Below are 20,754 nucleotides of genomic sequence, written 5' to 3' on the forward strand. Positions count from 1 at the left end.
CAACACAAGCATCCTCCAAAAGAGCCTCATAGAAACAGACAACTGGTGCCAGAGCCATGGCCTCAAGCTAAACACCAAAAAGTGTATAGTCATCCCCATTGGCAAAAACAAAGTGCCCACAAATTACCACATAGATGGTAATTAATTAAGTACAGAAGAAGTAATTGGGGACCTGGGGACCCAAGTTGATAGCAATCTCTCATTTGACAACCACGTAGCCAAAGTGGTTAGAAAAACATTTTATATAGCCCACTTAATCATGAAGGGATTCACATCTAGATCAGGGGAGGTCATCGTGCCTCTTTACTCATCCCTCATCAGGCCCATAATTGAGTACAATGCCCCTTTTGGGATGTACCTTACCAGACACCTGCAGCAACTGGAAAGACCCCAAAAGTACCTCACCAAGAGGATCAAAGGGCTCAAACAGATGCCATATGCTGCCCGGTTAAAGAAACTCCAGCTCTACTCAGTGGCATACCGCCTGCTCAGAGGCGATCTTTGCCTGACGATTAAAGCCATGTCCAACCCGGAATTAATGGACATGCTGCACCTCAGAAAATCTAAATCCCATCGAGCTACGCACTCGAGAGACTTGAACCTCAGCACTGAAATAAATAGGACATACTGGAGGGACAGATTCATAACCCAGAGGCTCCCTTCACTCTGGAATAAAATCCCAGTCCAGATTAGGCAGAGTCCCTCATTGACTCTCTTCAAGAAGAATCTTGATGAGTGGATGGGAGATCGTAGGTTTACCCTGGGTATCACTTCTGTGTCACTGTTAGACAGAGGCACAGTATACTAACCTCGAAAAAGGGCATAGCAAAATTAATTTAAAATGGGTGGCGAAAGCCAAACACTCTCTGGCTAGGCTTATAAATGCCCTAGGGCAGATAGCCTAGTATGAACCTAAATGCATAAACAGTAAAGAGTACTATATATTATAAATGATAAGTACTAAGTGTAATGAACACCCAACTTAACAGTTTGTTGAAGTAAACTGGCTGTGAATGTCAGAAGTTAGTGAATAATTTGAAAATACCATCTTTCTGAAGCTTTTGGAAGAATGTGATTATGCCCAAGTGAAAGCAAGCAGAAGAAAAAGCGAACTCTTTTCCTTTTTAATAGAGATTTGCTCCTTGTCTTTCTGTGGCTGATAATGAGCTGCAGTCACAAGATTGAAGTGCCTCTTCAGGTGTGGCCCTTCAAAGGAAGCGAGATAAAAGTATTTCTTAGTGAGGAATTAGCAAAGTCTGCTGTATACTAAAATAGGTTTTCGCCTGATACATCAGTTTTGTGTGTGTGTGTGTGTGTGTGAGCGAGTTCGTGTGTACCCACCCAACTGTGTATCATTTAGAGCATGTGTGGAGGCATGTGAAGCTTTTCATTTACACTGTATGCCTGAAATGTAGAAGAAGAAAAGATGATTTAATTAATGTTTTTAGAAATCAAAAAGACAAGACAGACAACAGAGAAGTACCAGAAAGTTAACTTTTAAATGCATGATCATGGGGTTTGGATACCAGTTGTGCTGTTATCCCTGTAACAAGTGGTTTTTGTTTCATTTTTCTGTTTTTCCCCATTAAGTGCATTGTAATATTTATATGTTCATTTCCACCCTGCTTTGGAGGTCCAATTTTGACATACTTTTTTAAATCAGTACCTACTTTTCTTTAGTCTTTCCATAGTTTGCTATCAGTTAATTCACATTAATGTATTTTTTTCTGTAGGATTGATTGCTATGGAATATGATGAAAAACTTGCCCGGTTTCGACAAGCTCACCTCAATCCATTTGACAAGGTATCGGTCGCTGAAGATAGTGATAATGAAACAGTGGATAATGAACGTCAGCTGTGTAAAGGCAAGTCTGCAATCGCAATAACAGACTGAAATCCAGGTGGTAGTATGTAATTTTTGCTCAGCTGATGTAGGAGACCACCATTTTGTAGCACAAGCAATATCTGTGCTAGAGACCATTGTCACATGATACTAGTGATGACTGTGTTAGAGGCAGTAACTGTGTGATGCTGGTAGGGTTATTATGAGCTAGCAAGTTGATGTAAAGCAGCAGCTTTGTAGCATTAGCTGTGTGTTATTGGTGTTAAGAGGCAGCAACTAAGTGGAAGTAGCAGCATACGTGTGAGATGCATTGGTTGCAAGAGTCACTTGTGTCTTTGAGAGGCTGCTGTATGCTAACAGTATTACTTTGAAGCTGTATGGTAAACTGTGGCATAAGTTGGGGTAGTCTACAGAGCTATTGCTGGTGATAACACTTATCAAAATTGATGTGAGAGTCAATTATAGTGCACTGCCTTTCACATCAAGGATTTAGAATGACTAGGTTGTATAGTGCTATGTAGCACTAACTGTTGTGATTGCAATGTCATTGAGAGAAGAAGAACTGAGCGTGGCAAGCAGCAACTGCATGCCAGTAGCATTGTCTGTGTGGCAGGCGTCATTGACACTGTGATGTAGAGATTAATTTCCTTATGAAGCTGTACAACATTTGCTGTGTTAATAATGATAAATGATACTCATTGTCTGTGATACTAGCGGCATTTGAGTAAGATGGAAACTGCATGGCACTAACAGTGCCCTTGAGAAGTTGTGTGGCAGTAATAGTGACACTGTGGAAAATAACAACTGTGTGAAACTGGCGCTAGATGTAATTGATGCCTCTTAAATGTTTTAATATTTCATGTATGCCCAATTAGTTGTAACTTCCCATCTTTAGAGTCCCTGCCCTTGTCCCATTTATCCCACCCAGTCTTAAAGGACTCCACTTTTTTTTGTACCACATCAGCCACTTAGAGCGTATGCCACCCTTTCTAGAAAAGAGAACTTCCTTATATCCAGCAGCCTAAAATTTGAACCATCAGTTCAGAGACTTTAAGTCCTTCCTCTCGTTCCTTTACATGATCCACCTTTGTGTTTCATGCACCCATATCATACCCCATCTGTTCTGGATTTAAGTAAAGATGGACCTGTATAACTCATCCTGGCAGTTTATCTGCCACTGTCCATCCCTTTGTTACCCTAGCTAACCTTTGCCACATTCTCCCTCACTAGTTGGATATCCATCTCACTATATGGCCTTCAGAACTGTGTGCATAATTCTAAATGACTTCTAACTTGTGTGTTGTAGAATAACCTAATAACGTCTCTGTTCTTTGAGCCAACTCCCACTTAACACAATTTAAGATTTTACTAGCTTTTACTACTGTATCTTCACATTGCTGATGATGCCTAAGTACCCCAATATCCAGCACATTTCAATGCATTTCTCTTTCAGTAACAAGAATGTTCACCTTCCCAACACAGTTTTTTTTAAATTATTAAACAATTAGATACCATCTGTTAGACCACTTCCTTCAGAAGCCCCTTTTCAGTTCCTTACCCACATCCATCATCGTACTTCCAAGTTCATATTAATCAGCAGTTACCTACATTCTGTCTTGTACTTATAATGCAGTACAAAAAGAGGGGTGGAAAAATAAGGTATCTGCCCCAGGCACAGATTTGTTGGGCATGTTCAACCATAAAAACTGGCAGTAAGCAATTGCTTATATGCACTACAGAGGCAGTGACTGCATGGCAATATTAACATCCATATGAGAAGCCAAAGCTGTGTGGCAATAAACTGTAGCATCAACAGTGCCTGCATTGTAGACAGTGCATATATCTATCAATATCAGCATATGTTAGGTGGCACAAGCAACGTTAGTGTGAAGCAAAACAATGAGGTTCCCTGTACACATTACTTGATGTTACTTTATAAAAGCCAGTTGGAGAGGCAGCACATATGGCAATGGCTAAAGCACCAGCAGTGATGGTGTAAGAAGCAGTGATTGCCGCAACATCATAACATCTGTTATCAGTACATTGTGGGTGTAATTTCTGTGCATATATTGTATTCAGGTTTATAAGGACAAGTTGCCTCTGCCTGTATTATACAAAAGGCAGTCTATACAGTCCATTTCATCAGTACCTATACCATTTAAAAAGAAGCAATATCATTTTTTTAAAGCTGTGTGTTTATTATTTGAAAAGGTTGAACAAATATCCAGGCTGCACAAACTCAACTGAGATAAATGCACGTACAATTCACACACTTAACTGTAGCAATGTACATAGTTATTGCCAGAAAGCTAGAAAGTGCTGCAAAACTGTCACAAGATATGCAGCTAAAAAAAATCCCACAAAAGAAATACTGCATTGGAATGTCCTAAATGGAATAACTGCAGACTTAATTAACAATATCCTCCTCATGCTATAAAGAAAAAAATGCAGGTTAGCATTTTGCTCAGAAGTTAGAAATTTCTTATTAAGACGGTCTACATTTTTTTTGAGTTCACAACAGGATACTGTGACTTTTCTGGGTTTGAACGAGTTCTTTTATTCCACTGTTTTCTGGGTCTGCACTGGGATTTATAGAATTAATCACATCAAGCAGAGAATAATTTATCTGTGATACAAATTAAAAGAATGGTGTCACACTTTGAGTCACCAGTTGTAGGCGTACACTAAAACATGACGATCTTCAATGGTGAGGCTGTCTGACATACCAGGAGTTTCTCCTGTGAGGGTACAGTGTGCCACTCTTAACTGGTTTTAACTGTCAGCAAAAGGGTGAACCTTTTCTTTGTTCTCCCTTGAAAAGAATATGTTAGGCTTCCATATAAAGCAGAGGTTTACACCCACTTGATATTAACAATCTTGGGTTGAGTTTAGAGCTACTTTTGCAGAATGAATTTTCCAAACAGTTTTGTTTGTTATATAGTCTGATTTGATGATGTGTTTTGCTCTGGATCCCTGACAGGAAGTATCATAGTTATCTGTTCTGCTTTGCATGGCATTACAGAGAACTTATCCTAATTCCAGCCAAAGTAAGTTCATCTCCTCTGGGGTAAAGGGAATGTCCTGCTGCACTGGCCTTTTCCATGGCCATAGAATGAAGAATTTTCTGTATTGCCCTTCACCATTCCAAAGTCAATTCCCAAGTAAAGATACATTTTATATAGTAAATAACTGAAGTGGCAAATCTTTGAGAACCACTCTACAAAGTAATTCATGCAACCAGCAACACTCCTGTGATGCTACTGTTCTCTAGCACCACATGGTCAACCTGTGAAATTCTCCCTCCATATGTAGTGTTGATGGCTTTCACTTATACTAGTAAAGCAATGCATTTGCGAGACTCCAAACACATTTACAGAGTTTCCACATTCATCCCACATGTCTTTCTTCAGAAAAGGGCAGACATAAATGTTATGAGTGGGTTTCACACCTTGCAAAACACAGACTTAATGTCCATGGAATTAATTTTCCATTGCTTTTTTGCATATTGCATATAAAAGGAGACAGATTCTAATGCAGATTTCTATGAATATTCTGGAAGTTCTTTTGTGCACAGTTTTTCATACCTTCTTTCCACAAGATGTGCATTGGGTGTTAATTGTTTTGTATTTTCTTTGAGAGTAAACGCCCACCTAGTGGGCATAGACTTTTAGCCAATATTGCCAACGTCTTTGAAAATATTATCATTCCAACTCCACATCTCATTCTGTTTTGCTGTTTCAGATAATTTGTCCTTAGCCAGGAATATAAAATCAGATAGAGATGACTGCAGTTAGGGATATAGACCATAATTGGCAAGAGAGGGCTGGACTTTATTGGAGAAAACTGACAAAGGAACCAAGGTAATGGGAGCAAGTAACTAGAGAGGGAAAGATGATAGAATGGAAAGATGCTAAAAATGTATTTGGACTGCAGGTTAGAGATTGCCTTCTGTATCAAGGATTGATATCCGATTATAGGCAAAGAGGAAGAAATAGGGGGTCCTAAATGAAAGACCAGCACTGGTAGAGTGTTTAGTAGAATCTAGAACAGAAGCTGCCATTAAAACAGGAGTAATTAGTGCAGCATATAAAATATTGCATGATAATAATAAGAATCAATTAGAGGAGGTTAGAAAGGATTGGGAAGAGAGATTGGATAAGCAATTCGCAAAGAAACAATGGGAGGATATATGTATGTCTCAAAATATGCAACAAAATCGAGAAGATTTAGGATTTTTGCTTGGAAATGTTTACATAGATATTTTTATACCCAGGTAGACTCCAGAGAATTTTTCCTTGGGTAGACAGCAAATGTTGGAGGTATAACAGGGAAGAAAGAGGTAATTGGGAACATATTTTCTGGGAAGACTTTAAGGATTCCCTGCAGGGTGCACTGTCAGAAATGCTGGGTGGGCAAAGTGGTGGTACAAGGGAGATGATTTTTCTGAGCTACGATACCAAATCGGAATTGCCTAAACATGGTAAGGCCTTGTTGTGTCTAATTATGGTGGCTACCAAAAAAGCAATTACTAGAAAATAGAAATCAAAGTCTAAACCGACTATACTAAAAGTAGTGAATATAGTAACCGAGATAAAACAACTGGAATTGGGATCTTTAGAAAAGGGTAGGAGCAAACTACATAGGAAAAAATAGAAATTGTGTGAACAATATACACAGGGGAGGAATGAGTTTTAAAAGCAGGCAGGACTTGAATGAGCCATATAATGTTTGAAAATGATTGGGCAGATTATAAGTGATGTATAATGTAATGACTGCATAAATTATAAGGATGCATAATGTTTGCAACTGGGAGTGTGTCAGTGTAGTATATGCATAGAGTATTAGCTCTGGATATTACAATTATATTATATTACTACTATATTCTGCATATGAAACTGTACATCTGTGGGAAATTAAATTTGTTACATTCTTCCATATCTTCAGATATTTTGTTTTCCTAAATTATTTTAACTTGTTCATAACTCTTTGGACACTTTTTAGCCCAGTGATAGGTGCTCTGGAATGTAACACATTTGGATATTTTGACATGCTTATCTAGTGGCATCATTCCAGGTAATGATGGCCTGAAAGAGCTCTTTTGTCTTCCAGACTTGCTACTTCATTTCTGCACTGTGATTTAAGCTTTATCCTAACTTTTGTTAATAGCTGTGGTAGTGACCATTGCTTTTTTTTCTAAAAATATGCTTTAAGGCTGACTTCCTTGAGGAAAAAAGTAAATAGAGTTCATGCATCCTAGTATATCTTTGCTCAATACTAGTTCATTAATCTGCCATTGAAACAGTCTTTCTGATAATCTGATCAAAATTAAAGCAGGTCTCTGAAAACTAACCTGGCAGCTTGATTCTTTGAGCAGTAGTTATAAATCATCATTTCATGCTTAGATGTTTGAATCAGGCGTGTTGGAAGCAACTTATGCATAACATCAAAAGTGTGAAAAATGGAAATTTTTGTGGTGCTGATCAATTAATAAAGAAAAAAGCTATTGTGACTTGACTGTAAGGTGCAGATGAGATGATGTGAAGGGCTTGCTGCTGTATGCTTTTGGTTTAGTCTATATGAACCATAAATGGTGTGTGACATAACTTAAGGTAGTTTTCTGGCTAGCTAATTCTGACTTAATTTCTTTTGATATTTTTATGGGGGGGCACGTGTCCACTTGTTTAGCCTTTGTGATTGGCAACTGCTATTTGCATGTTTTCTGCAAGAGACATTTGACATGTATCTCTCTTCCTACTCCTTGGAGAAGGAGATTGTATATGATTATGTTGGTTTATGAGACGTATTAAGTTATACCAGCTGGTATATGATCTCCGCCGATGGACCAGGTAATATGATAATACCCGATGTTAAGTTGTCAATCTCGCCTTCATTCTTGCTGGATGGGTTCGAGCCGAGACTCGGCACTTGCTAAGCTCGAGAGTCACTTTTACCAGCTCGAGGCAGCCCCATATCCCATGATGCAAGGTGGTAATTACCCAGATCTCGTTTGCCGCTTCACTAATGAGGTCATCTTTTTTACCAGCTCCTGGTAAGTGATTTTATATTGTTGTTAGTCAGGATATTTAGATCCAATTCCCTAAAATTTTTTCTTTATAGCAATTTTAGTAAATCCTGTATTCACTTAGCTCCATACCCCTTTCTTTAACCTTATTCTTAGGTCTTAGAGCTTTGGGCCTTAGGCCTTACCCTCCCTTACAGTTCCTGTCAGGATTTCCTAGGTGTGGGTGTTGTGTGGTGTATTTCCACTTAGTTCACTCTTTCATAGTTTTCTGTGTTTCGGGCCTTAGGCCTTTTCCCACCCTCACAGTTCCTGTCAGAAATTAGGTGTGTGTGTGTTGTGTCACTGTTAATAATAACTAATTGTTACTCTTAATAATAATTTAGTTATTAGTATCCTTTTTTGGTCTGATTGTGTGTGTATGTGTGTTTTAGGTCAGACATGTCTAAGGATACTAGGGTCTCAGGTTTCAAGAAGTGTGACTCGTGCTGTCAGAAGATGTCTCTGACAGACGGTCACACTTCTTGTATTTATTGCCTGGGACCCCTACACCTGCAGGACTCCTGTGCTATCTGTCATTCCTTTAGCCAGAGAGTCCTGCAGGAACGTAGAAATAAATTGATCCTCAGGGGTCTCCTTAAGCCTGAGAGCTCCCCGGCCAAGGTCGGTTCCGGGAAGCCCTCCAAGCCTTCCAAGACCCAGGCTTCGGTGTCCAAGTCGGTGGTCTTGGTTTCGACTTCGCCGGAGTCGACATCGGCTCCGTCCAAAGCTGATCTTTCCTTAGTGGAAGCTACAGTATCGGCGCCGTTCGGCTCCGATACCCTGGCTTCGGCAGCTGTGTCGGCTCCGGCTGGAGCAGACACCCTAGCATCAAAGCATGTCTCGGCTCCGGCTGCAGCCGAGATATCTGTGCCTCCACTCGGAGCCGATAAGTTATCGGCTCCCACTGGAGCCGAGGTTTCTTCAGCTCTGATGGCTCCATCCAAAAAGAGGTCTAGATCTCCTTCTTTGGAATCTATACACTCTGCTCCAGCTTCTCCCCTGCTTTCAGATCGGAGCCGATCTTCCAGGCTATCAGACCATGATTTAGAGAGAGTGGTGAGTAGGCTATTAAAATCACAGGCACTAGCCCAAATGCTCCATAGCCCGTCTCAGCAGACGACCACTATTCTACACCCTCCTGAGATTCCTCCTTCGACTCTCCTACAGAGTTCGGAGCCGGAGTTTATTGGTACCGTGACTGTTGCGGCTTTGGAGCCGATACCACTGTCGTCCTCGACTCCTATCTCCTCCTTGAGACCTTCCTTGGAGGGATCCGGGCATCGGGCTTCCCTGGTCAGTTCCGAGGGGGCGAGTGGCATCGGACCCTTGTCCGACCCCGCTCTCCCTCTTGGGGCTTCGGCCTTGGTGAGCTCGGCCCCGACATCTGCTTCGGAGCCTTCCCTCTCAGTGGGACCAGGGATCCCCGTTTCTTCGGAGCGGGATCTCTCGGCCCTCCCTGGGAGAGGAGCCTTCGAGGTGATGAGGAGTGTGCTAGCCCCTGAGCTCAGTCAGCAGTCGGTTCCTTTAGCTCCTCCCTCTACGGTGCCTGTAGATACCTCTTCCCGCTCTCTTGCTCCCGGACCCAGAGATACATCACCCCAGGTTTCCCCATTGGGAAGAACTTCCTCTTCCGAGGTTTCTCCTGATCCTTTAGGTGAACCCCCGCATAAGAGGACCTGCAAGAGGAAGCACTTAGACTCCCCTGAGTCTACAACATCAGATACCGATTTGGATGAATCGGAGGGGTCCCCAAGATCCCCCTCTGAGGATGTCTCCTTTCCAGACATCCTTGAGCTCCTTAAACAGAGGGGGAACTGGCCATCCATTAACCCCTCCGAGGATGAATCGGTATACCTGGAGGCTTTTGGATCTCGACCCTCCACCTCCTGGGTGTCTCTGCCTTTCGATCCTCTCATGGAGGTCATAGCTCAAAAGGCGTGGGCATCTCCTGATTCGGTGGAACCAGTCCCCAGGAAACCTTCAAAATTTATTACGGCCCCCCGCTGAAAAGCAGATCTGAAGTAGGAGATTCATTTGTCTGCAACCTGTGGGTTATGGATCCGACATCGGATCCGAACCAGCATGGTTTACCAGCTATGGATCCAAGCTCTCAGCTCCTCCCCTCACCCATAATGCCCTGCTCTACCCTCATGACCTCAGATCTCGTTTGCCGCGCTGGTGACTGGATTGGTATCTATAGCTCTCAGCTAAGTGCTAGATTTTATATCTGTTTATTCAGACTTTTTGAAGTTTTTTGTGCATAGTTGTGTGGAAGTTTAGGTATCCCTCTTTGATAGTTTTGTTTAGAGTTAAATTAAGTATTATTTTTTCCCTCCCCTCGCTGTTGGCGTAGTGTGTGTGTGTTGGGCCTGTGTGTCTGTATTTGTTTTAGTTACTTTTAATTAGTAGCTGTATAGATTTAGATGGCTGATCAGCCCAAATCTATATTCTCTAAATGCACCGAGTGTGGCAATAAGCTTTCACCGGCTGATGGCCACACTCGGTGTGTTAGGTGCCTGGGGGTTGAACACCTCACATCTGGATGCTCCATTTGTGCAGGGTTCAACCCCAGGGCACTTAAGGAGCGGAGGTCCAAGCTTGTCTTGGCGGGCCTTTTACCGCCGGACTCGGCTCCGACCTCCGCTCCTTCGGGAGTAACCGTGGCTTCGGTTCTTCCCTCCGTGGCACCCCCTCCTCCTCCTGGGACTCAACCTCCCGTTTCTGGAGAGGAGAGGGATGCTAGAAAAAAGGACCGGAGGGAGAAGCACCACAAGCGGCGGGCCGAGACCTCTGTTTCGGCCCCGCCAGCCAAGCGGGCTTCTCCCCCGGCTCCGTTGTCGGCTCGGTCTCCTCCTTCTCGGCTCCGGTCCCCAGTGTGCTTTTCACCGGGTCCTGAGGAGGAGGAGACCCGATCTCCGTCGAGGCTATCGAGGAGGCATTCCAGGCCTACCTCGGTAGCCTCGTCGAGATCTACTTATAGCCTTCGGATGCTGATCTGGACCGGATGATGAGAAGATTCATCCAGGCCCAGATGCAGATGGAGTGCTCTTGCCTCCCCTCTGGGGAGCTCAACACCCTTTTCAAACCTATTGCTCCTTCTCCGACCCGCTATCCGGGTTGAGCAGCTGGAGCCGAGCAGCCGGGCGGGGTGGGTCGGCGCCGATAGTACTGGTACCGGATCCCACCCTGCCCTCGAGTGCATCGGATCCGACCTCTCGGAGCCTGGCTCCGAGCCTCGGATCCGGGGGGATCAGTGCTCCTTCGGCACCGTCTGTGTCGGAGCGCACTGTCACCCCGGATCCGGCGCGCCGGCTCCGATCCACTCTTCGGATCCAAGGGGGAGCCGATTGTCGGATCCTTTGATCGAGGTCGGCTCCCCTTCGGCGTTTGATGTAGTGGAGAGGGCCCTGTTGAGGGTCTCCGGACCCCCGGCACTTGTTCCGGCTCCGTCCCGCTCCCTCTGCACTGGGCCAGGCTTCCACCATCCGGCCCCTGGGACAGCCCGCTTCAGTGCCCCAAGTTGCTCCTATGGAACAAACTGCTGCTTGCGAGGACTCCTCTGACAGCCCCCCAGAGGATGTCCCTCGCAAGCATACGTGCAAAAGGAGGCACATTGACTGCCGCGAGTCTCTCACAGAAGACACGGACTTGGAGGAAGGGGAAGGCTCCCCACGGTCACCCCCCGAGGATGTCTCATTTGGAGACATCATGGAAATGCTCCGTATAAGGGGGTGGTCTGCCCCAAGTCTTCCTCGGACGAGTCCGTGTTGTTGGAGACATTTGAAGGGGGCCCGTCTACCTCTTGGGTGTCCACCCCTGCCGACGCCCTGGTGGACCTTATTACCACCAGGGCGTGGAAGGAACCGGACACCGTGGAGCCAATTCCTAAGAGGCCAGATAGGATCCTTAGCCCACCGTCCGACCGTGCCCATTGGAGTAAGGGGCCTCCGGTAGATGCCATGTTGACGGCGGCGGCCACCAAGAGGGAACTGGCTCAGGAGAGTCCCTCAGTCCACCCCCCGAGCAAGGAGTCTCGGATGATGGACCACTTGGGGAAGCGGATGTTTAGTTCAGCGACCTTCTCGGTAAGGGCGCTGAACTACTTGGCACATGTCATTAGGATGCAGCGGGATCTTATTAAAGAATACGCTGCATCCCCCCCAGAGTCCATTTCGGAGGAGGACAGGGTTCTGCACTCCACCCGTATGGCCACTCTTAGGTCAGTTACTAATACCTCTATGCGGCTACTCTCCCATGCAACGGAAGGCGCCGCTAGAGCTGCGGGGACAGGACTAGTCACTGGACGTCAGGCCTGGCTCCGTCACTGCGATTTTTCTGAGCCCTTCAAAGCGTCATTTGCGAACGCCCCCTTTGATGGTTCTGCTCTGTTTGGCAAAACCGTCAGAGACGTTGACCCAGAGCGAGAAGGACGGAAGACGCTGTCTGCCGTCGGAATCCGCTTCTCTGCACCCCAGAGGCCCTACTCTAGGAACCAAAAGGGTCAGAAGAAGATGTGGTTCCGGAAGTCGCAGCAGTCCCAGCCTGCTCCGGACAACCAGTCCTTCCGTGGCAGAGGAGGACAGGGAGGACGCCGCCCTAGAGGCAGAGGGGCTCCCAGAAACTTCGGGTCCAGGGAACCTTTCTCTGAACGGCCCGCGCAGCAACCCTGAGGGGTTGCCTGACTGCTCCACTCTGGAGGCAGTCGGGGGACGTTTTTCGGGGCACCTAGCGGCATGGGAGTCCATAACATCGGACCGCTGGGTTCTCCAAATCATATCCAGAGGATATCGCATCCCTTTCCTTCACCTTCCAAAGTTGAAATCCCTCCCAGACGTCCCACCCGGTCAACGGGAGGCCGCTTTGGCAGAAATTGGCCATCTGCTAAAGAAAAGAGCCATCCAGCCCATCCCCCCAGACCAGATCGGATCAGGATTCTACTCCAGATTCTTTTTAGTGCCAAAGAAGACGGGGGAACTAAGACCAATCCTAGACCTCTCTCTCTTGAATCTGGCAGTCCCCAAAGAAAAATTCCGAATGGTCACTCTGCAATCTATTCTCCCCCTTCTGGGAGAAAATCACTGGATGTGCTCGATAGACCTCAAGGACGCGTACTACCACATCCTGATGGACAGGCGCTCCAGGAGGTTTCTCCGCTTCCGGCTGGGAGCCAGTCACTACCAGTTCCGGGTCCTTCCCTTTGGTCTCACCACAGCCCCCAGGGTGTTCACCAAAGTATTAGCAGTGGTAGCGGCCCACCTGAGGCTTCAGGGGGTGCAGGTCTTTCCCTACCTGGACGACTGGCTTCTTACCGCCCCAACAAGGCATCTACTTTTATTGGCGCGAGACTCCTTTCTCCATCTTGCTCCTTTTCTGGGCATCACAATAAATACAAAGAAATCCAACCTGGCGCCCACACAGCTCTTAGATTTTATAGGGGCCAGGCTAGACACAAGGAGTGTACGAGCTTTCATCACTGCGGACAGAGTTCAAAATCTGCAGCTCCAGGTGCGGGCCATTCTCCACTCAAGTTCTGTTCCAGCGGAGTTGGTCCTGAGGGCTCTAGGGTCCATGGCATCAGGTATAGCACTTCTTCCTCTTGCCAGGCTCAATATGCGCATTCTACAGTGGACGCTCTTAGTACAGTGGTCATACCTTGCTCTCCCCATGCATCATCCCATAGCGATCAGCAAGGCTTGCAAGCGGTCCCTCTTGTGGTGGCTCCACTCCCCGGATCTCCACAGAGGCCGCCCATTTTGTGCTTCTCCCCCTCTCGCCACGGTGACCACGGACGCCTCCCGCCTCGGGTGGGGGGGGGCACTTTGCGGGCCGGACCGTCCAAGGCACGTGGGACGATTCAGAGACCTTACTGCATATCAATGTTCTAGAGATGAGAGCTGTGCTCTTAGCATTGCTAGCACTTCAGGGCTTTCTTCCCATGGGAACAATTGCGATTCAATCGGACAACATGTCTGTTGTCTGGTACATCAACAAGCAAGGGGGAACAAGGTCTTACCCTCTTTGTCGAGAAGCCATGAGAGTTTGGGAATGGGCAATCTCCACCAATCGCTTTCTAATAGCAACGCACATTCCGGGTCGGTCCAACATCCTAGCGGACAAGCTCAGTCGCACCATTCTGACTCCTTACGAGTGGTCTCTCAATTGTCAAGTAGCGGAACGCATATTCGCACGGTGGGGAACCCCTTCATGCGATCTTTTTGCCTCTCCCTCAAACACCAAGTGCGACAGTTTTTTCGCTCTGATACCTCCTCCCGGAGGTACCCCAAGAGACGCTCTGGTGCATGCTTGGCCACCCGGTCTTCTGTATGCTTATCCACCCTTGCCTCTGATGCTCCAAGTTCTTCAGAAAGCCTCTCGGGTGGGTTGCAGAATGATTCTCATTGCTCCATTCTGGCCTCGACAGATCTGGTTCCCCTTCCTAAGGTCTCACTCGGTGAATCCTCCTTGGATTCTAGATCCCATCCCGGATCTGATATCCCATCCATCCTGCATTCCTCCTCCGAATCTGGACAACCTGAAGCTGACTGCTTGGCTGCTCCAGTTCCACTCTTGATTAGGACTCCCGGTATTTCGTCACCGGTTAAGGCAATTTTGGTGGCAGCTCATAAACCATCCACTAGAAAGGTTTACGAAGCAAGTGGAAGCGTTTTTCTTTGTGGGCGGAGCGGCAAGGCCTGAATCCCTTCACGGTTCCTCTTCCTTTAGTGCTTGACTTTCTAACCACTCTCTTTAACGATGGTGCCAGCAGTTCCACAGTCAAAGTACAACTGGCGGCAATTTCTCATTATCACATTGGCCATGACTCTAATCCTCTTATGTCAGCCAAATTGTGTAAAATTTTTCTTAAAGGTACTTTTCTTCTCAGGCCACTAATAAAGCAAGCAGTTCCTCCTTGGGACCTGTCCCAGGTCCTACAGGCCTTGACCGCCCCTTCGAGCCAGCGGCTACGGTGGATCTCAAATTCTTGTCCTACAAGACAGCCTTTTTGGTAGCTATTACATCGGCCAAGAGAGTTTCTGAGCTTCAAGCATTATCAGCTAAACCTCCTTACTTGGTATTTCATCCGGACCGTGTCTACCTCAGGACCAACCCGTCCTTTCTTCCTAAAGTCGCTTCTGAAGCAAACATCAATCAGTCCATTAACCTCCCTGTTTTCTTCCCTAAATATGAAAACAAAGGTGAATATAAGCTACATTCATTAGATGTTCACAGGCAACTTAGATTTTATCTGAACAGGACGGCTGGTCATAGGCAATCCGACCAGTTGTTTATTTCCTTTAGAAATTGGCTTGCCCAAATTGAATTTTGCAAAGTTTCTCTGTCCCGCTGGATTTCACAGTGCATCTTATTGGCTTATCAAGCTTCAGGAAGGCCCGCACCGGAGGGTGTTCATGCCCATTCAACCCGGTCAGTATCTACCTCGGCAGCCTTCAAGGCTAGGATTCCTCTAGATGATATTTGTGCAGCAGCCACGTGGGCTTCATCTCATACTTTTATTTCCCACTATAAGTTGGATCTTGCATCTAGGGGTAGAGCATCCTTTGGCTCCGCGGTGCTCCGGAATATCCTTCCATGATGGCCACCCAAGATTCAGGTAGCTGGGGACTCTGTCCCACAGGTTGCAGACAAATGAATCTCCTACTTCAGATTTAGAAGTTATGTACTCACCATAACGTTCCATCTGAGTAGGTGTATTCATTTGTCTGCAACCATCCCGCCCTCCTATCCCCCTGGCCTTTCAGTTTCCTGCATATGGTGTGTTACCCTTTTCAGGGTGTTTTTTTGCTATTGGCAAACTCGATCTGAGGTCATGAGGGTAGAGCAGGGCATTATGGGTGAGGGGAGGAGCTGAGAGCTTGGATCCATAGCTGGTAAACCATGCCGGTTCGGATCCGATGTCGGATCCATAACCCACAGGTTGCAGACAAATGAATACACCTACTCAGATGGAACGTTATGGTGAGTACATAACTTCTAATTTCTTACCGAAAGTGTCCCGGTTGATGCCATGGTGGTGGCGGCCGCCACCAAGAAGGAACTTGCAGATCCTTCCGTACCAGTCCATCCTCCTAACAAGGAGTCTAGGACCATGGACAGGTATGGCAAGCGGATGTTTTCCTCAGCGACCTTTGCTATGCGTTCGCTGAATTATTTAGGTCACTTCACCAGACTTCAAAGGGGCATCCTTAAAGAATTAGGTGAAGTAGTACAGGATCCTTCAGCAGCAGGAGCTCAAGAAAATTGCTTCTCAGCTAGGAATCCTTAATTCCATAACCAACTCCCCCATGCGGCTCATTTCTTATGCAGCCGATGGGGCGAGTAGAGCTGCAGGCACAGGAGTGGCTCTCAGACGTCAGTCCTGGATGCGGCTCTGTAATTTTGCAGACCCCTTTAAGGTGTCCTTCACAAACTCTCCCTTTGATGGGTCAACATTGTTTGGTCCTCAGGTGAAGGACACTTTGACCAGGTGCGAGCAAGACGGCAAAACTCTTTCTGCCATAGGAGTCCGTTTCTCCGCCCCTTCCAGGCCTTATCCCAAAGGTCAGAAGAGGGGGAAGATGTGGTTCCGAAAATCTCAGGGAGTGACGCCGGACGCACGTGGTCAGTTTACCCCCAGAGGCAGAGGGGGTAATAACAATAGACGCCGCCCTAGGGCAGAGGGGGTCCGCAGAACCAGGGCTCCAGAGAGCCTCTCTCTGACAAGCCCTTCCAGCATCCCTGAGGTGTTGCCCGACTGCCCACCCTTGGAGGCAGTCGGGGGAAGATTGTCGCTGTACCCAGAAGCCTGGCTTTCCCTCTCTCAAGACAAATGGGTACAGTCGATCATATCCAAGGATTACAAGATTCCCTTCGAGGAAAGCCCCTTCCCTCAAAGAGGTTCCCTTCCAGACATACCACCCGGTCTAAGGGAAACTGCGAAATTAGAGGTGTCAAAGCTTCTAAAGAAAAGGGCCATCCAGCCAGTACCAAAAGATCATTTAGAGTCCGGAATCTACTCAAGGTTCTTTTTGGTCCCCAAAAAGACGGGAGACTGGAGACCAATATTAGACCTCAGCAGGCTCAACAAGTCTGTCAAAAAGACAAGATTTCGGATGGTCACACTTCAATCGATTTTGCCCTTTCTGGGCAAAGACAACTGGATGTGCTCCATAGACCTTCAGGATGCGTACGATCATATAAAGATTCACAGACGCTCCAGAAGTTTTCTCCGCTTTCGGCTGGGGACCAGTCATTTTCAATTCAGAGCCCTGCCCTTCGGCCTCACTACAGCCCCCAGAGTGTTCACCAAATGCATGGCAGTGGTTACGGCTCACCTGAGACGTCAAGGATTCCAGGTGTTTCCGTATCTCAACGACTGGCTCCTCTCAGCCACCACCAGGCATCAACTCCTCCAAGCCAGAGATTACACTCTACGTCTCTGCGGCCACTTAGGAATCTCAGTCATCTTCGAAAAGTCTTCCTTGTCTCCCTGTCAATCTATTACCTTTATAGGGGCAAATCTAGACACTACTCAGATGTCAACAAACCTAACAAGTCAGAGAATCCTAGATATCCAAAACTACGTTCGGATCATCCTATCCAGCAACAGGGCGCAAGCCAGGTTAGTCCTGAAAGTCTTGGGCCTCATGGCAGCTGCCATAACACTTCTTCCTCTGGCCCGCTTTTACATGCGTCTCCTACAATAGATGTTGTTCCCCCAATGGTCCTTCCAACAGCTCCCCATGCGTCACAAGATTCTGGTGACACAGACCTGCAAGAACCATCTATCCTGGTGGATTTCCTCTCCTCTAGATCATCAGGGCAGACCATTTGTTCCCCCGGCCCCGGTAGCCACGGTCACTTCGGATGCCTCCCTGATCGGGTGGGGGGGACATTATCAGGGCAGGATGGTTCATGGCACGTGGCAACCGTTCGAATACCACCTGCACATAAATGTCCTAGAGATGAGAGCAGTGCTTTTAATGTTGCAAGCCCTCGACGACTTTCTCCCTTTAGGGACTATTGCAGTTCACACAGACAACATGTCCGTCGTGTGGTACATCAACAAGCAGGGCGGAACCAAGTCCTATCCCTTGTGTCGAGAAGCTCTCAGACTTTGGCAATGGGCGATCTCCTCTCATCGGTTTCTGGTAGCAACTCATATCCCCGGGAAAACCAACATAATAGCGGACAGATTGAGCAGAGCTATTCTCATGCCTCACGAGTGGTCTCTCAAGCAATCCATTGTGGAGGAGATTTTTCAGAAGTGGGGCCGCCCATGCTGCGATCTTTTTGCTACACCCCAAAACAGTAAATGCCCAGACTTCTTCTCTCTCTTCCCACTTCCGGGCCATCCCCCCAGAGATGCTCTTACCCAAGATTGGCCCCGGGGACTTCTTTATGCCTTTCCTCCCTTTCCTTTGATACCACAAGTACTCCAGAAAGCTACCGTCTTGAGAGCTAAAATGATTCTCATTGCCCCTTACCGGCCTCGACAAATTTGGTTCCCGTTCCTTCATCGCCATCTTTTGGTGCGGCCTTGGCATCTGGACCCAGTTCCAGATCTTCTGGCTCACCAGTCGGGTCAACTGCACCGGTCAGTTCCTTCCCTCAACCTCACAGCTTGGTTGCTCCACTTCCTTCCTTAGCCAGGCTTCCTATGATCTCTAACCCCATTAGAGATATCATAGTAGCTTCTCTTAAGTCCTCTACCAGGAGGATTTGTTCTAGCAAGTGGAAACGCTTCTCTTTTTGGGCAAAATCTAAGAACATAGACCCCTTTACTGCCCCTATTCAGTCGGTCTTGGATTTCCTTGCGGAAATTTTTCACTCAGGTTCTTCGTCTTCCACAGTCAAAGTTCAGTTGGCTGCAATCTCGAACTTTCATGCCGGCTTTGCAGACCACAACATTATGTCCCACAAACTTTGTAAAGCCTTTCTCAAAGGAGTGTTCCTTCTTAAACCCTTGTTAGAGATCCTCCACCACAGTGGGATTTAAATTTAGTGCTGACATCCTTGATACTTCCCCCTTTTGAACCGGCTGCTTTATGTTCATTAAAGTTTCTTTCTTGGAAGACACTTTTTCTAGTCGCTATTACCTCAGCTAGAAGAGTGTCTGAACTCCATGCCCTCGGTGTTCATCCCCCTTATTTGGTCTTCCACAAAGACAGAGTATCCTTGAGAACCAACCCATCCTTTTTGCCCAAGGTTGCTTCTAAGGCAAATTTAAACCAATCCATTGATCTCCCTGTATTTTTTCCAAATTATTCTAGCAGGGCGGAACAAAAATTGCATTACTTAGATGTTCATCGCCAACTTAGATATTACTTGGATAGAACAAAGCAATTTAGGAAGTCCGATCAGCTCTTCCTGTCTTATGCTGAAAATAGAAAAGGTCTCCCTGTTTCTAAAGTGACCTTATCTAGATGGCTATCTTCCACCATTTCTGACATTTATCAGCTTAGGGGCAAACAGCTGAACTCAAAACCTAAAGCTCATTCCACAAGAGGTCTAGCCACTTCTACAGCTTTTCAGGCTAGACTACCCTTAGATACTATTTGTGCAACAGCCACTTGGGCCACTCCTCATACCTTCGTTTCTCATTACAAATTGGATTTGGCCTCCAGGGACAGGGCAAGCTTTGGTTCCACTGTTCTCAAGAGTCTGTTCCATTGAGCCACCCAGGATAGAGGTGCTAGGGACGCGGTCCCATCCAGCAAGAATGAAGGCGAGATTGACAACTTAACATTTAGAAGTTATGTACCTACCATAACGTTCCATGTTAGTTGTCTTCTCTCGCCTTCTTTCTTGCGTCCCTCCCTCCTGTCCCCCTAGCCTGGACAGACCTTGATCTCTCTGGAAGATTCTTCTTCCTTGGACACCAGATAGTTCTTGTCCTTGATTACCTGGTTTCCATTACAGCCTTTTTAGGTTGGTGTTTCTCTTTCCTTAGTGGAAAGTTTTTTTATAGGCAGTTTTTCCTCTAGATACCAAACGAGATCTGGGTAATTACCGCCTTGCATCATGGGATATGGGGCTGCCTTGAGCTGGTAAAAGTGACTCTCGAGCTTAGCAAGTGCCGAGTCGGAGCCGAGGATCGGCTCCGAACCCATCCAGCAAGAAAGAAGGCGAGAGAAGACAACTAACATGGAACGTTATGGTAGGTACATAACTTCTAATTTGTCATCATTCCCTGTAACTGGGGAAGAGGAGGTGTACAGGTTAAGGGATTCTCACATTTTCTCCACCTTCCTATTTAAGCCATCTGTTGAGGTAACCCAGCACTAACTTTGGTTATTAAGAATATAGGACAATGCACTTTTGTGCTCCATGAATACTCTGCTTGCATAGATACTTCTTGCTATAAGCTTATCCCTTATCAATGGTATACATAGACTGTATTTTCCCTAATAATATTGCAAAAGGAGCTAACGTCTCTTTGCCCCGTCTAGTTTTAAAGCAGAATTAGGGGGATCAACAACTCTTCCTATACATACAGTTCCATGACAATGTGGTTTTCCAAATATTACTATTAAATTCTGTTTAAATAGCAAATACATTTTTTAATTCACATCGTTATCATTTTGTTCCATGCTGGATCAGGGCAGGATCTAGCACTAGGTGACCTAGGCAGCTGCCTAGGGTCTGGTGCTGGCTAGCGGTTCTCGTACATAAAAAAAAATTTCCAAATCCCAACCCCAGTTATTTGGATCTGCTCTGTTTTGCTCCAGTTTCTTCTGTTTCATTGGCTTGAATGTAGAACATTTGAGCCAGTGACAATGGGAAACTCTGCCTGGAGCAAAACATCCCAGTCTTTTTAAACCAGTAAGGGGCAAGATTCAGAAAATGAAGT

General features: G+C 46.3%; 1 protein-coding gene across 2 annotated transcripts in view; it reads left to right on the forward strand.

Moving 5' to 3' along the window:
- DEF8 (differentially expressed in FDCP 8 homolog) overlaps window positions 1-20,754 on the forward strand; it is a 1,140,218-nt gene that overhangs the window by 241,162 nt on the left and 878,302 nt on the right. For both annotated transcript variants that reach the window (XM_044081732.1, XM_044081731.1), the window contains exon 2: window positions 1,734-1,865. In XM_044081732.1, coding sequence (XP_043937667.1) covers window positions 1,745-1,865 — 121 coding nt within the window. In that variant the 5' untranslated portion in view covers window positions 1,734-1,744. The remainder of the gene's footprint in view (window positions 1-1,733; window positions 1,866-20,754) is intronic.

The sequence above is a fragment of the Protopterus annectens genome, chromosome 8.part1, assembly GCF_019279795.1.
Source record: "Protopterus annectens isolate FY-2018-M chromosome 8.part1, PAN1.0, whole genome shotgun sequence".
NCBI classification, from domain to species: Eukaryota; Metazoa; Chordata; order Ceratodontiformes; family Protopteridae; genus Protopterus; species Protopterus annectens.